The 16,180-nt window shown below is 42.0% G+C and overlaps 1 protein-coding gene across 2 annotated transcripts; it reads right to left on the bottom strand.

Moving 5' to 3' along the window:
- Positions 1-1,084: 1,084 nt before the first annotated feature.
- On the bottom strand, positions 1,085-14,745 carry LOC118406551. 2 transcript variants are annotated; one of them, XM_035806638.1, is made up of 10 exons: positions 14,284-14,745; positions 11,549-11,921; positions 10,277-10,506; positions 8,717-8,846; positions 5,824-7,620; positions 5,409-5,487; positions 4,086-4,200; positions 3,684-3,824; positions 2,996-3,102; positions 1,085-2,683 (listed from the first exon to the last, which is right to left on the bottom strand). In XM_035806638.1, exons 1-10 carry the CDS (start codon positions 14,431-14,433, stop codon positions 2,518-2,520), a joined length of 3,288 nt encoding a protein of 1,095 aa, XP_035662531.1. In that variant the 5' UTR covers positions 14,434-14,745; the 3' UTR covers positions 1,085-2,517. The 2 variants fall into 2 exon arrangements, with proteins under 2 accessions (XP_035662531.1, XP_035662532.1); XM_035806639.1 differs by having other exon boundaries at positions 11,786-11,921.
- Between the last annotated feature and the right edge of the window lie 1,435 nt (positions 14,746-16,180).

Genomic DNA, 16,180 nt, shown 5'->3' with positions numbered 1-16,180 from the left:
CTTGGATTTTTCCCATAATGATTGATCTAAGCAGTAAGAAATAGTCTATAGCTGCCACCTGTCCAACACGGCCACATGATTTCGGGTCCCGTATATACAGAAACACTGCATATTGCGGCCATATAGCGGCCGCTATAGACAGGTTTGACTGTACATTTTGAAAATATTTCTGTTTGAAATCACCTTTCATACATATACAACATTCATGTAATGGCTGATAGTCAATAATGATCATAAAAATCATTGCTCATGATAGTGAGGTCAGGAAATTATATAAAATTTCCTACTGCTGCCATACCTTCCTGCACTAATGGGGCTGAACTGCCATATATGGGAGTGAAAACTTGATTTTCATCATTTGAGTCCATAAACATTAGTGACATATTTAGTTTTAGGAATTCTTAGCTATAGGTTAGGTGACTTATTTTTTCAAGTCAAGTCAGACCAAGAAAATTCTATTGAGATAATCATGAGCCTATTTCCAAGACAAAAGACTTAATCGGCATTGTGGTTGCCTAGTTTTACTTCATTTGTAACATTGAGACGCAAATTCCTGGATGCAGGCCACTCGTGATGAGGAGACCTTATCAAGTAACAAGTATAACATTGAATCTCACCTAGAAGGAAATTGATATTACAAGACACAGGATGGAGCCTGACAGCTGCCTCTGGGTTACCTCCGACCAGACACTTCCACTGGGTATACAAGTAGCTTGAGCGGAAAGGTCAGGTGAATTGAGACTTGTTTGGCATATGGCAACAAGTCAGTCTGTGCAGACCTGCACAGTAAAAGCCAACTCAAACTTTGTTAGTGCTTAACGTTATATACTAAGTAACACCAAACAAAGCTAATGACATGAATCATTGGTTGTATCGTGCAAAGACCCAGTGTGTTCTACTGAAAGTTCGCTTACATCGGTGGTTTCATTCGGTGGTTATAGCAAAGGACCAGGCATTATGACACCATATACACCTCGGGGCGGGTCATTAACCATTAATTAATAATGCCAAAATGGAAAAGATTGGCTTCTTTATTATGTTGTCATGTTCATTCCCATAAAAAAAAACAATTGCAAAATATAGATTTGGTAGGTTAAAATTCCTTTATTCTGTTTGCAAAGTTGACAACACATTTTCTAGTCTTGATTACAATTCTAAAGTACTAAAGAACTTAAGACTAGTATTTCTAAAATTTACAACTATTGCACATGGAGTGATAAAATGTACTTGTGTCTCTCTGGAAAATTACAATGTTAATATGGCCATATTCATTCATACAGAGTTCTCTGTCATGTGTATATATATATATATATATATATATATACATATATATATACAAGTTAAATGCTATTCATAATTGTCAGGAATGATAAAAATGATAATGCAAAGAGTTATGATTAGAATGCCCATTTTTCGTCAAGATAGTTTGTTTCATAATAATGGACAACAGATAACTAAGAATGCAAGTATTTGCTATGGTAGACAACTGCATGGTGATAGTCTACTCTTTTCAATGGTAGTTTTCCTGAGGACAAACTTGGAAGACTTGACTTATTACCTCCTGAACTCACAATTATGAGGAAGATACCAGAGCTGAAAAACTCGACACTTCACTTGTAACAGTATCTAATACTAGTACTCACCAAAGTAGACAGTAACTATTGTACTCTAGGTTTGTAAACATTATACTACACGTACTGTGACAGTGATCATAACCTTTTTGTTGACTTGGAGGTGGGTCACTCGGTCAAAGATACACATCTCAGAGCTCAAGTTGACTGCAAAATCACTTGCACCAAAAGAAAATTATCTGCATGATGAAAAGTGGTGGACCAAAGTTCCTATGGTAAGACAACATCAGAGATTCTGTCAACATTGTAGAGATTGAATTGTCTTAAAATATTGTATACCTGGATGCCTAACTTTCATAAATGAATTTACACTGATTTTTTTTTTTTGATTCGGGGATATTTTCTTTTACCTTTCATAGCCAGATAATCTTCTTTTTGTGCGTGCCAGCTATTTCTAATGGCGGTAATTTCTTAGACAAAAGCAACTTGCACCAATGAAATTCATTTTTGTTTCTAATAAGTAAACTCACATTTAGGTCTCCTATAATATTGTATGGCTAATAGTAGCAACAACTACATGTAACTAGCTGGTAGTCCAAGAATAGGCAGAGGACATGTAAAATATCTATTAGTCAGAAAAATCAAACTACATTAGATGTCAACCTATTTCACTGTAGTTTAACCCAAGAAAACCTTCAAGGCTTTCCTTAAAACGAGCTACTATTTAATCATCAATAAAACTGCAACATTTTGAGATTTTACAACAAGGTCAAAGGGATGTATCCTGTAGCTGCCTTCAGAAGGATATCATAGCTGCCCTAAAATATAGCTGCCAGGACATGGAAAAGTAACAACTCTCTAGACAAGACACAATGTTCAAACCTCCACATCTTACACAGCACCACTGTCAGCTGACCCTTGCTGATCAACATTGACAGTCTGCTGTTCACAATCGACGCAATCTTCTCTTACTCCTCTTGCTGCCAGCCACCGGACTGGCTCGGACCTTCTTTCCACGCACTGGTGCTGGAGAAGCGATCGGGGTGAGCGCGGGACAGGGGACGTCCCCGTGAAACGCGCAGTTGCAGTGCAGGCAGTAGTCAAACTTACAGCTAGAAACAGAAAATAACATCGGTTATAATAAGTGTTAACACTTGTTTTCCCTTGATGTCTTCATAGATTTTAGAGGAAAAATCTAAGCCTGTTGCTTGCAGTGGACTGAATTTCACCCCAAATAACTTATCATCATATACCACGTAGTCAATTCTAATGCCGTGTTGCAATCATCTCATAATAATGGCAAAACATTTCGCTCCCTATATTGTGCAGAAGTGAGCGCTACTCCAGAAAAAGTACATGTGTTACTCTTTACACAAAACCCAGCATGGCCTTCCCTTAAGACTATGGTTGGGAGTCAGACCTACCTGTCCTGCTGACACGTGGCCCGATGGTTCTTGGGGATGACATGTGCAGGAGACCGACAGCGGATACAGGGAGTCAAGTAATGTCCATAGGGCAATAATCTGGCCAACTGGAAGGGAAATCAAGACACCAGGTCCATTATTTTTTCCATCCCAGTGTGACTGGTCGATTACTGATCACAGGTGTGTCCGTCTGTGTGTGAGTGAGTTGTTTTCGTGTGACTATATGTTTGTATGTGTATGTGTATGTGTATGTGCATGTATGTGGGTGTGTCTGTACATGCATGGGCACATTTTGTGTACGCACATGTGTTTGTGTGTGTGTTTCTGTCCGTGTGTGTGTGTGTGTGTGTGTGTGTGTGTGTACTGCAGTTCAAAACAAGCCGCCAGGGGGCCCAAACTTACACGACTTACTCCTCATGAACCCGGCACTTGAGGAACATTTTACCTCCAACTTTGAACCTCCGTTGCAGTGCCGTAACTTGCCGCTTGGAGGCCAATTATAAAACTTGACCTTCATTTTCCCAACCCCTACATAACTAAAAAAAAATCATACAAAACGATCCACGTTATATGCTGTTGACCTACATATAGAGACACAACATCATGTCAGAACCAAAAATATTGCCTTCTTGGCGAAGGTAATATACCCGCCCAAGAATACTTCCTTCAACAGGCTGATTTCTCTGACCTTGGAGAATTGGTCATGTCTGGACATGGTGGGTGTGGCCTGTGTAGGTGTGACGATGCGTTGCAGCTGTAAGGTCGCCAGGGCAGAATTGGTCTCTGTCAGACTGCCTAACTCTCGAGAACGCCACTTGATAAGGTTTTCCTTAAAAAAAAAGATAAGAAACAAAGATTTTAGGAAGGCTTTCTTAAACCCAACTTTTACTTTGTTATGTCCAACACGCATGTCACGATAGATTATGTGTTCCTAAGTTTACAGCGAACAAGACAGGGTTTGGGAGGAGAAAAAGTAAATGGTACCTTATTTGAAAATGGATGGCTTTGTGTGCCAAAAAATCAAATTGCACACCAGGCAACCTGTCTTCCAGAACAATTCTGGTGCAGAGAAATAACATCCAGAACATACCTTCCCAACCCAGGGAGCCAGTCTCCTGCGCTGTCGGAGGTACATCTGTCGGCACTGCTCAGCCTTCCTGTCACCCATGCACACCTGCTGCCACTCTTTGGACACACAGCACATACTGTGGAGATAGCACAGACATCAACAACCCAATGTATCAACCAATCTTTAGGACTGTTAAACAGTGTAGTAGGGGTGGGTACTGGTACAGAAAATTTAGGTCCAGGTCTGGGAAAGTGGTAAATTGGCGATACTGAAAACAATGGTCCATTTTGCTAATAATGAATCTGTTTGGTGGAGTGTCCACTGGCATTATAAAATCCTATCTTCATGACACAATGGTAAGTTTGACTGTAGACTCTACTCAACGTCGCTCTTGTATAAATTTCTTGGACCGGCAAGCCCCAAAATGTGTGAACCCCTGCCAATAATATCATCTATTTGTTGTCTAATCAGTCCAAGATCCGGTTTACTGAATTTTTTCAGGTCCATTTTTTCCGGACCGGTCTAATGAGAAAAAACTGTTCTGTACCAGTACGCTGTACCGGTACCACCCCCACTGTGTAGCTTAAAAGGACACTTGCTTATAGAGAAGCAGCAAACTGGAGTTCACTCGCACTAGATGTAAAACTTCTCCCTCCAAACAACATTCAAAACACTGTAATCACATGAGAGTGGTTTGATCATGACCCCTGACCTCCAAACCTTAAGATCTGGCATGAGTTCTGCAACTGACCAAGGCTGTAATATGTATAGACCCGGTCTGACCGATCAATTTGTTTTTTTGGGTGTCAAATTCTGTATTGTGTTTAAATCAGAAAATTTACGAGTCTCAGTCAGAGTAAAAGTCATTCTGTGTGAGCTAGCATCTTTCCTCCATTTCATTTCAGTGCAGGTTAGGCACTTGTAGACACCAGAAATACCTGCACAGGTCCAATTTTACCCGCACTAACCTGCATAATAATGCAGGTAGTACTTTGAGCCCCGAATTACCTTTTAATAGACCATAGTTTCAAATCTTAATTCATTTGCCAAGTTTAATCATTTTTCAAATGATTAAGGTTTGCCCGGAATTATTCTGGAAGTCCAAAGTTAACCTGCAGCTGGAGGGGGTTACTTGTTTTATCATATTTCCTATTGTTGTTGAAACAAAATTTCAATCAGGAAGGAATCCTACAAGTAGACACAGGTTTTACTGACCTTCCTTAGATGGGTGTCTAACTTATCTGGTACTACCATAGTGGTAGTATGCTCCGGTATGTTATAGTTAATATCAGCTCAAAAATAGGGTACTGGCTCATACTGTCAGTTAGTACATGTAGTTCTTACCTGCTGAGGTCAGGAGGGTCCAAATATGCCAGGATGGATTCGACAATCATAGGCATGCTATACACATGAGTCAGCTCTCCTGAAAAAAAAGTTGTACGCATTTGTTCTCCTGAGAACTGTTTAAAAATCTGTCTTAGGAGGGTTATGATTTACAAAAGTAAACATAAAACTGGTGTGTTGAATTTGTAAATAATAATTAGCATTACTTCAGCCTCAGGACATGCATGACAACTGCCAGCAAAGTACATTTCAAAAGTATCAGTCTTCATTATTTCAACTAGGATATTTCTATACATATAGGATGATTGGGAGCTCATTTTAAGGTAGAATGGAGAACTTGAACCAAACCAGACAATTGCAAGTATTGGGGATAGAGGACCATGGATGGTAGAAGCTGTTCCATTCTTGTACTCACCGATTATGTCCACATAGTCCCAGCCCAACTTGCTGCCTGGTTGATGCTCGTTCAAGACGAACAGTGACAGCGACAGGCCACTGTCATCCATAGCTTCTGTCTCCATCACAACCTCTGCTGTATCACGACGGCTCCATGCTTCCCTGCGAGGCAAGTCCCGCGTGAACAGTTTCCTTTTAATGGTGGCCGGTGTCTTCATGCTACCAAAATCACCAAGAAGTGATTTCCTTACTTTATTGACTTCTGATGGATGGCGCCTTTTTGCTGGGCTTGCTCTACTCCTTCCTGAGGAGATGTGCAGTTTGGATGGACTACATCTTTTCAGGGGGCTGGATCTTAATTTCACTGCAGAAAACCGGGACTTGGCAGGGCTGGAGCGAGGGCTGTTCTTCCTGGGGGATTTCTTAGACTGTTTTCTTGGGGAAAATTGCTTCCCAGTTTTGTCAGGACCAGTGTTTGATGGTGACGGTGGTGGGGCAGGGTGCTTCTCTGGGGACAGTTTGAAGTGGACACGGCGCTCCAACTTCATGTTTTCCTTGAAATCTATAAGTAGCAGCTCTTGTTGCTCGTCATGTCCATCCTGTATACGAGAAACCTTCCTACCACCTTTACTTGTGTGAGATATTGTTTCTCCCATGATACGGTCTCCCTCTTCAGTCATCATTGTGTCAGGAACAGAAGACAGTCCATGGATCTCAATGTGGGGATCAGTGTCAAAACTAGAGACACTCAGACCTAAGGCACTGTCTGCAAACGTAGCCGTGAGGTTTGGGCCTGCATCAGAAACTTGTTTAAAACTGATCTTACCATGAAGTGATGAAGTGTCAATGGGGGGATCATGAGATGTTGAACAGGAGAAGGTCGGGTCATCTCTAGAACTTTCCATGCAACAGTTTTGCAGTACATTAAATGTTTCAGAATGGCGTAAGTATGCCAATGGTGGGTTGCGTTGGATGTTATACCTGTCAGTCCCTGTACTGATGTTATTACCACCAGGACCTGTGCACACAGTGGCATCTGTAGGTTGTGATAATCTGCATACTTTCACAGGTGGAGGGCTATCATCTCCACACTCTGGACCTTTTCCCCTCTGGACAGAAGAAATACTGCCTTTCACACCCTCCATACTATCTTGTTGAGTTGAGTTGAGTTTATCTTGTATTTGGTTCTCCTCTATAGCTAGATACACATGCCGTTTACTATGACCTGGCTGCTTGATATGTTCAGGTAAGATTCGTATAAGCTGTTTGTTGGAGCCCGTTGTCTTCTCCTGTGGCGAGTTGGTGGAAACCAGTGATTCTGTTCCACTGTGATGTCCCAGAGACGTGACATTCGGATGACCATTGCTGCTTGTTTTGTTGCTATTCTGTGGCCCATCCACACACTCCGGCAACCCAACATTTGGTGCCCTTTGTGAAAGCACATGACATGTGCAGCTGTCCTGAGAGCTAGAGGATTCTCTCCTTGTGTGGTGCTGTGTGTTATCTCCCAAATGTCCTTCATTCCTACACTCTGAGCTAACACCTATGTTCTGTGGACAACTTTCACAGTGGTTCTTCCCAACCAAACTTTCCTTGGACTGGACGTGGTTTGGTATATGACAGTTAGAGTAAGGGGACTGTGTGACTGAACATTCCCGTTTCTCCATGCTTTCATCAGGCAGCATGCTGAGAGGCAGATCTAAGACATTACTGATGACATTAGAGACGTCAGCAGGAGGTTGAAGGGTTGTGGGTTCAGGTCCCAGTTTTGGCACTGGAGGAGCATAAACCACAGTCTCTATATCATAAGCCAACCCTGTGTAAAAATTAAAAATTAAGTTGTTCATAGTGTCAAAAGAACTATTCCAGGATACGGGTGCATTTAGTCATTATAATGAATATTCTTTGAGATAAATCTGATATCATGATACAAATATCACACACAACCAGTGTTTATGCCAGAGGGGCGTCACCTGTCAAATGACGGCCTCATTTCGTTTTGGACGGCTTGGATGCAAACAGAGGCCGTCCTCATGAAAAAGCAACCTACAGTTATGTAGAAATTTGACAAAGTCGAGAAATGTAAACTGCAGTTTTGTGTTTTGCATTGAAACTACAGGCTTGGAGACACCATCCATGATCGGAAAGCAACACACTGTTTGTTTTGCTATTGTTATGATTGTGTGTGTGTGTCGGCGCCCTTTCGCATATGATAATCTTATTAAAGCCCTGTTTTTCAAGGTCTCAGTTCAGTAAATTTGCCCTTCCGCTATTACCCAGACATTTCAAAAACTCATAACATATCCATCAACCTCGCTATAAAGTATAACACTACAATAAATGTCATTATTGTGAGAAAATAATACAAAACACAAACTTTTCTATGTAAACAACTTTGACAGTCTCTGTTTCCATTGTAAACGCTGAGATCAGAAACATGCCCGCTGGCTGCATGGCACGGCACGGGAATCTCCAACCGAGTTTCAAGTTCACTATCGGCAATACCGCAGAAGAATAACTTGTTCACATAAGAGATGGAAGACCTATAACTTATAAAGAAGTATAACTTTGCTTCCATGTCTGTTATATGAGTTGAGACCGCAAAGTCTCCAAAAAGGGCAGAAATTTTCAGGATAAACACGTTCAAAAACGGCGGCCTCATGCTGTTTTAATACTCTGGTATGTCTATCACATCACTAGCTTCCCCTGACGTCACACAGATCTCCACCAATTTGCGAGAAGTGCTACATTTTGCGAGATCTGGCTACGGTCTGGCGGAAACACTGCACACAACACTTAACTCTGTTCTGTATAGATATCAAAACATACAAGGTATCAAAGAATGCTTAAGCACACTTAGATAACAATATCAATGAAGAAATGAATCTGGAGGTAAGTACTGTTGGACATACCAGTCTGGGTGCAGCAGGCCTGGCTGTGATGTGAGGAGAGGTGGAGGGTGGACACACCCAAGTCATGGTCAGGTGCAGCTAGGGTGTCTCCACATGGGGTCTGCACACACTCAGGGGGTGGGGGTGACTCCTGTGTCCAAGCAACCATGTACAGTCCCAAATAAGATGCTTTTATTTTACAATAGCATACACGTATTACAAAATACATTACAGGGATCGAAATACTTTTTTTTTGCTACATGCAAAATTGCAAGTTGGCAAAAATTTTACTTGCAATTTAAAAATTTACATGCAAAATACAACTAGGCGGCGATGGCGACAAGTATCGCTAGCTTGAATCGGTGAATTTTGATTACATCTAGTAAAGTTACCGGAGAAAGTTACTGGCAAAAACAAGAAAGGATACAGACACACATCCATTTGTCTTTTTGTCTAAGAGTAGGGGGTCTAATTCCTCAGTACAGTCAAACCTGCCCGAGCGACGACCTCTTCTCAGCGACCACCTGGCCATTTCGACCGCTTTTTCTCGGTCCCGATTTATTTTCCCATTGACGTAAGCATTAAGCGACCTTTTCTCAACGACCACCTGGCCAACGCGACCGCGACCGGCCCAAATTGGGACCCATAACGGCCGCATTATTTTCAAAATTGAGGTTTTCATCGATTTTTGATGATAAATAGCGCAATTTTGTGCCGAAATCGGCCAGTTTGCGTCGGATTTTGGGGGTAAATTTACAGTTTTCAGTGTGCGTGCTGTATTTGACATTAAAGACCTCGCTTCTTTGCGTGCGTGCAGTGTGCTTTCTATTTGCCATTAAACACAACAGAAACCATTTATATTTTGCATCGGGCATGTTCGGAGTCGATACTCTTCACCACCTGTCCAAATCGACCGCTTTTTTCCGGTCCCCCGGGTGGTCGTCTTGGGCAGGTTTGACTGTATTTTCCAATAGGCCAGGTATTTTCAACATGCAAGATTGCAAGTTCAGAATAATTTTACATGCAAATCTCAAAAATTATGTGCGAATTGCAAGTTAAGTATGTGTATTTTGAACCCTGCATTACATATATATGAAGAGAAGTTAGAAAATCTGATTATACCACATTAACAAACTCATTCATCTGGCACAGTAACAATCTAGATATTCACATCAATTATGTATGTTTAAAGAAAGACACTCAAATGTATACGCAAATCTACCTTCACAACAGTGAAGTTAATATGTATCTGTCAAGACTGACAATAACAGGGTTGGACAATTCATCTCAAAACTTGGTATCTCCACAAAACAACTCACTCACTCACTTGCTCACTCACTCACCGATTCACTCACACTTATTTACTCACTTATGTACTTATGATTTATGTACTCACTCACCCACCCACTCACTCACTCCATCAAGTTCCCTTGGAGTCTCTTTGACTATTTTTTGACAAAACAACTAGGAAATTACTTATAAATGAAATGATATTAGAGGAAATTTGAATTTTGTGCACACGCTTGACCATTTTAGTCGTACTGCAGCCAGGAGGGTTCAGTGCATGATTAACAACTTTACCTCTCCAACAACTGTGAGTCTTCTGCGTGGGAGTTTCTTCTGTGTGTGAGGGCAGGAGTCCAGCTGGATGTACTCCATGGAGTCCTGGGTCGGCACTGAGTACGGGAAGGGACGCTTGATGGAGGAGGGTGGTGTGGGGAGAACCAGGTCACTGGAGGACAGGCTGGAGATACTCGAGGTCTTCTCCATCAGCCAGCAATTATAGGGTGTGCTGGTCTTCACTTGTTTTCCTGAGTTTGACAACAGGGCATTTACATCATCCATTCATTGCCAGTGGCTTCAAGCAGACATTGGGATGGAAGGTTGTGCCACATTGCATTACCAATTTCATTGAAAACAGCCACTCATCCTAACATCCAAGATTACTAGTACAAAGAGGGAACACTCCACAAGTCCTTTCTTACTCATCTTAGAGGTTCTCGTTGCCCCACCCAGTGCCCCTATAAACAGCAATCTGGTCTGGAGGTAGACTGTGGTACTGTACATGCATATCCTTACCTAATATTAATATACATGTATATATCAATGAGGTTATAGATAACCTATATAACCTCCTTGTATATATCAATGAAGAAAAGTTTTATGTGCTTAAATATTCAATTGTGATCCTGTTAGGCTTTCAGCCAATCAAAGACTGACACTATACTTGAATAAAACATATCATGTCATACTTAGGCTGCGATGATGTTTGATACGGGTGTTCTGGACTGGATAATAATTGTCTGTATCACACAGGCTTCTTAGTTGTTTCGCACAGGCTTCCATCAATTAAATAGATCACACTCCAAGCCCACCGTTGCTATTTATGAAATCACACATGCAAGCGAGCGAATAAAGTTATTGGCGCAGATCGAAACAATGTGTCAAATTTTATCCTGAGTAGCTTTCAACTCAAAGCAAAACATTCACAGGGGGAACCTACATTATATATGCTCACGTCTGCTCCACTAGGATGCCTCCTATGTTCGTGAAAAAATCCTGCTGAGAGCACTGAAATCTAGCCTGGGTACCATTAGGGTATTTTGCTCAGACATTCATTATACACAAGCTCCCCACCAGTCACAAGAAACTTGAAGAAATGATTGACTGATTCAAACAGGTGTTGGAACACCTCTTTGAATGAGCACTATAGAAGATAGAGCCCATTCCTTATTTAGGCTCATAAACTGACATTGACGCCAAAAGATTTGAATATGAAGGTAGCAGAAGTGAACATAGGAGCAAACTACTATCTGGATAGTATATCCAGACTAACTAAAACCTAAGGCTGACCTGATGTTGACCAACACTGCCCTGCTACACCAGTGGACACAACTGGGGTCCAGCCAGGAGTCACCATGTTCATGTGTGAGTGTTGGTTAACGGGATGCTGGGTGGCTGCTCTCCTCAATAAACCACCTAGAACTGGGGTAGAGTCTATGGCTGCTGTTTCTGCCTTTTTTCCTCTGTGGAGAGGAGTGAAGTTGGGTGTGCTGACTGGTGTAAATGCAGATGTGGTAGGATGGTCACCGTTGATAGCAGAGAAGGTTAGGGGTGTGCTGGAGTCCACTCCGGAGGCCCAGCTGATAGTGGCTGTGGTGTTCCACCACGTGCTGGGGCCGCCTGTGCTGGACACATCTGCTGTCTGGCTGCTCTCTGGTACCTCCTGAAACACAGGGTTCAATCTGGCTGAATAAATGTGGCTACAACTCAAGTATAAGCCTGCATGTGACTTGCTAGGTGCTGTCATATCTGCAGTAGTGTACTGTACAGTATTTGGGAAGCCCTGTATGTTTGTGCTGAACGTGTGCAGCAAAACCAATAGATAACAGATAGATGCCATATTTTTAGGTCATACATTACTTCATGATAGGATTTTACGTATGGCAACTGGCTAAGGATCCACAAAGATGACAGTATCCACCGAAAACCTGCTACACAGTTGTGGAAAGGACACTCTAGATTGTGGGAGCAAAGTCGAGAGGATGTGGAGGAGATTATGTACATGTTGTGATTTCCATCGAAGCGGCTTATCACCTGCTGCACCCGACATTACCACCCTGAAACAAACCAATCACAAGTTGGAATCTCACCACTTCTTCCTCACACTGCACGATTCAGGCAAAAATGTTACGTCACAAACCACTCAATCTGTCGCATGTGGTTTGCAAACATTTCCATTTTAGACACAGTAGGAAAAATCCAAGCGGCTCCTGAGTCAGGTTGTGACCCCGCATTGACCACTACACAATAAGGTGTGACGTGTGCATTTTGAACAAACTTTGTTTTGTGAAAAAATGTTCTGTCTGAACTATATGAGAGATGATGAGCCCCACGACTGGTGTGTTATTTCTGCATATGAATTATGATGCCGTCTCCATCTCCATTTTGCTTCTTATCATGTTGTTGTTGTTTCACAGTCCTATCAAACAGCAACGGTGCGTTTCTTCACTTCCCCAGATTGAACTGTTGTCCTCTGTTATGCTTTGGAATGAAGCCCCTTACATAAGACATCGAAACAAAACGCAACAATCACTAGCAACAAAAGATAAACAAGTTTGACAGAAGTAGCGTGGTTTCAGAAAGCACAGGAGAAAACCATTTGCATGATCACAGACCTGCAGCCAGCAAGCAGGTACCGAGGACTGACAGAGGATGTGCTTAGAAGTTAGGGCCAGTTCGCATGAGAAAAATTTCTAGTCGGCCGACAAAGACATGTGTCAAACTTTCAAAGTTGTCTGTGTTTGACATATCACGCTTTTTTCATTTGTGGAGTTGGCAAAATATTCTATGGCCCGGTTGTGCATCGACCTCAGGGTGGATGTACGGACACTCTCAGCCGCCTGGCGGGAGGTCTGCGACGCTGTTTTCCTTGTGTGAACTGGAACACGACGTTGACCATCGCTTCTCGGCACCGGCTTGCGGCTGCAAGAGGTGATGGGTCATATGGAAATTGCTTTCTCCTGCACTTTCTTAAGCCACGCTACTTCTGTCAAACATGTTTATTTTCCATTTTCCAGAATTTTTGCCTTTTGTTTGCTGTTATCATAACAGTGTTATATCTACAGAGCTTGTTTCCTAACTCCTAAGCATGACAGTGGACGAATCAAAAGAGCAGGGAAACTCACAGTTTGATAGGATTGTGGAATAACGGCAGGATAAGAAGCAAAATGGAAACACTGAGAAAGACGGAGTCATACTCAGCAGAAATAACATGTCGTAAAATATCCGTCGCCTGATACCGCAGGTCTGTTCACACAAAGCAAAAACGTCATATATGAAAAATGGACTTTGACGTACGACCAGAAATTTTCCTCATGTGAACCGGCCCTTACACATTGGTAATACAAATATCTAGTATGGGGCATTCTGGGGAGGGGGGCATCAGTGCAAAAATAGTCTTCAGTGGAGTAAAACGAATCTTGTATCACAAATCATCTTTTCTCCATATATAGTACAGTACATGTATCCAGAAAGATTCATCGGCTCGTCAATGTTGGTCACCTACCCCCAAATAAGAAAAGATTGCGATTTACGAAATACTCTTCTTCTTCTTCTTGAGTGCCCTCAATCTTATCTACAGGCTGTACTGGTAAACTGCTAGCAAGGAGTTTTCGATAAAAGCTCCTTGCTACTAGTAAGTCATTGCCTAAAAATAATTGAATTCCATCTGGTTGAAGCTGTTCTCGTTCTCGGGAAAATATCTTACAGATTCTCGGGTGTAAAGATAGAAACACAGTTCAGCATATAAATAATTTTTATAATTTTGGACGATAATCATGAAACCTAGAACTGAGAGGGAGATATGGGAGATATTTTGAAGATCGAAAAATATATATCAAGTAAATTTACTTCAGTTTAGTCTATGTATGTCAGGTTTCAACTTCTCTGTATCTATATAGCCGGTATAACCGCCCTTCGGCGTAACAAACCAACAGCTTCTTGCAGTCTTTCAACAGAAGTTGGGTGGTAGACTGTATTTTTAAGACAATTAATTATTGAGATTATCATTGAGATGCGCGCCATACCTTCGCACAGTCGATGTTCATAGCCTCTAGAGTTCTCTGGATCTTACAGATAGGCGAATTGACGTCATGTGGTCTCGGGCACACCCGTACAGGGATCCGGGAACGCTTCTTGCCTGGCCCCGGGGCTGCTCCGGTGGGTACGGAGGCCATTCCTAGCGTCTTCACCTCACAGGGGAGGGGGGAATGCTACAGTCTCCCCTCCACAACAGGAGGGTGGGAAATGGAGGTAAAGTCCAGCCAAAAATGGCGCCTTTGTGCCAGTGTAAACGTCCGAGAACCTGTAGAATATATTCTCTCCCTCTTGGAAAAATTGTCACAAAGATGAAATATTGTGAAGAAAGATGCTCTCGAACGGTTTTGTCCAAACTCCACGCCAACTTGTGAATAATTCTTCAGACACTAGCGCTACCGCCTGCTGACCTCGATAATTCCTTCGCCAAACACGATCTGAGATGCAAATTTTGGTTTGAAGTTCGTCACCTTTTCCCAGTTTGACCAATCACATTTCACGTCCAAAATGACTGACCAATCAGAAGAACTATATCATGACGTCATATAAAGCTGACCAATCAGAGACTAAGATATCGCACTCATGAGTCATTGTCTCGCGAGAGCCGGCGATAGGGGCGCTGTGTTACTCTCCAAGCAGAGGTTAGGCTTCGGACGTTTTTTCAGTCGTTTTTATCAAGGACGTTATATCACATATGTTATATCACATATAACGTCCTTGGTTTTTATCGGGCTTTCTATTTTGCACTGTATCTTGTATTGTTTTGCTGGCGTACTTCAAGAAAGATGACAAAATAAAAAGCACGATAAAAACGACTAAAAAAAGCCGGAGCCAAACCTCTGCGCTGTGTCTCAAACAGCGTCTCTACCACGCTTCATACTTTGACTTTATTACCTGCATGTAATGCAGATTTAGTTTTCAGGAGCGTGGGAATATGTGGAAGCTGGGGCTTTTCGGCGCTGTATTTCCAGAACGAATTGTGCGATCGCGATGATTTTTGGTACATGGCCATGGGTGGGGGGCTATTGCCTGTCGTTCAGGTTTGATTTTGGCGTTTGAACTTGACACTGAAGGGTGCATTTTTTATGTTTCAAAAGTGGGGTGTTTTCAGCCCTGTATCTCCTGGACGAATGGCAAGAAGGCGACGGTTTTTGGTGTATAGGTGGGGGTGGTTTCTGAAAGGCAAATTTTACAAAAATCACTAATTTTGGTTTAAACAATGGAATTTTAAGATTTTTTTGCTAAACTAAGCTTCTTTTCATATATCTTTAATATCTAACACATCTTAGTTAAACATTTATAATCAAATATTCATAAATTATGCTAATGACATGACGTAATTGGTCAAAATCCAACATTTTGAGCCTGGTTGCGTTTGAACTTGACACGGCAGGTCAAATTATGTGTCCGGAAGGGGTTTTTCCGGCGTTGTATCTTCTGAACGGATGGTCTGTATTCAGATTTAGCTTTAGGCAGCAGGAGTCCACCTTGTGATCTAAGACGGGTATTGTGCGTATGTATTTCTGAGAGTGGGGAGAACAATGCAATGAGATGGGGAAGGGTCATGCCGTTAAGTGCCTTGAAAACGAGCGTTGCCTTACTTCTTCTATGTACATCAACTATTTGGACCCATCCAAGACTACGCATGACGTTTGATGTTGAACGCACCCCAAGATCACGCGGCCAGCTCTAGTTTGGAGTTTCTGTAGTTTTTCCAGACTTCTTTTTAATACCCTCTTGATCCCAGATAGTGTCGCAATACTGTACTGTGTGGGAGAAATAGGGCTTGTGAGCAGTGCCTCTCTAGGCCAGGTAGTGTTTAAGGTACTTAATTATAAGATTATTTGAGCAAGCTTCTTGTTAAGATAATCACACGGTGATCATGCC

The sequence above is a fragment of the Branchiostoma floridae genome, chromosome 19 (assembly GCF_000003815.2).
Source record: "Branchiostoma floridae strain S238N-H82 chromosome 19, Bfl_VNyyK, whole genome shotgun sequence".
NCBI lineage: Eukaryota > Metazoa > Chordata > Leptocardii > Amphioxiformes > Branchiostomatidae > Branchiostoma > Branchiostoma floridae.
The sequence above is the reverse complement of the archived record's forward strand: the minus strand, read 5'-3'. Positions and strand labels throughout refer to the sequence as shown.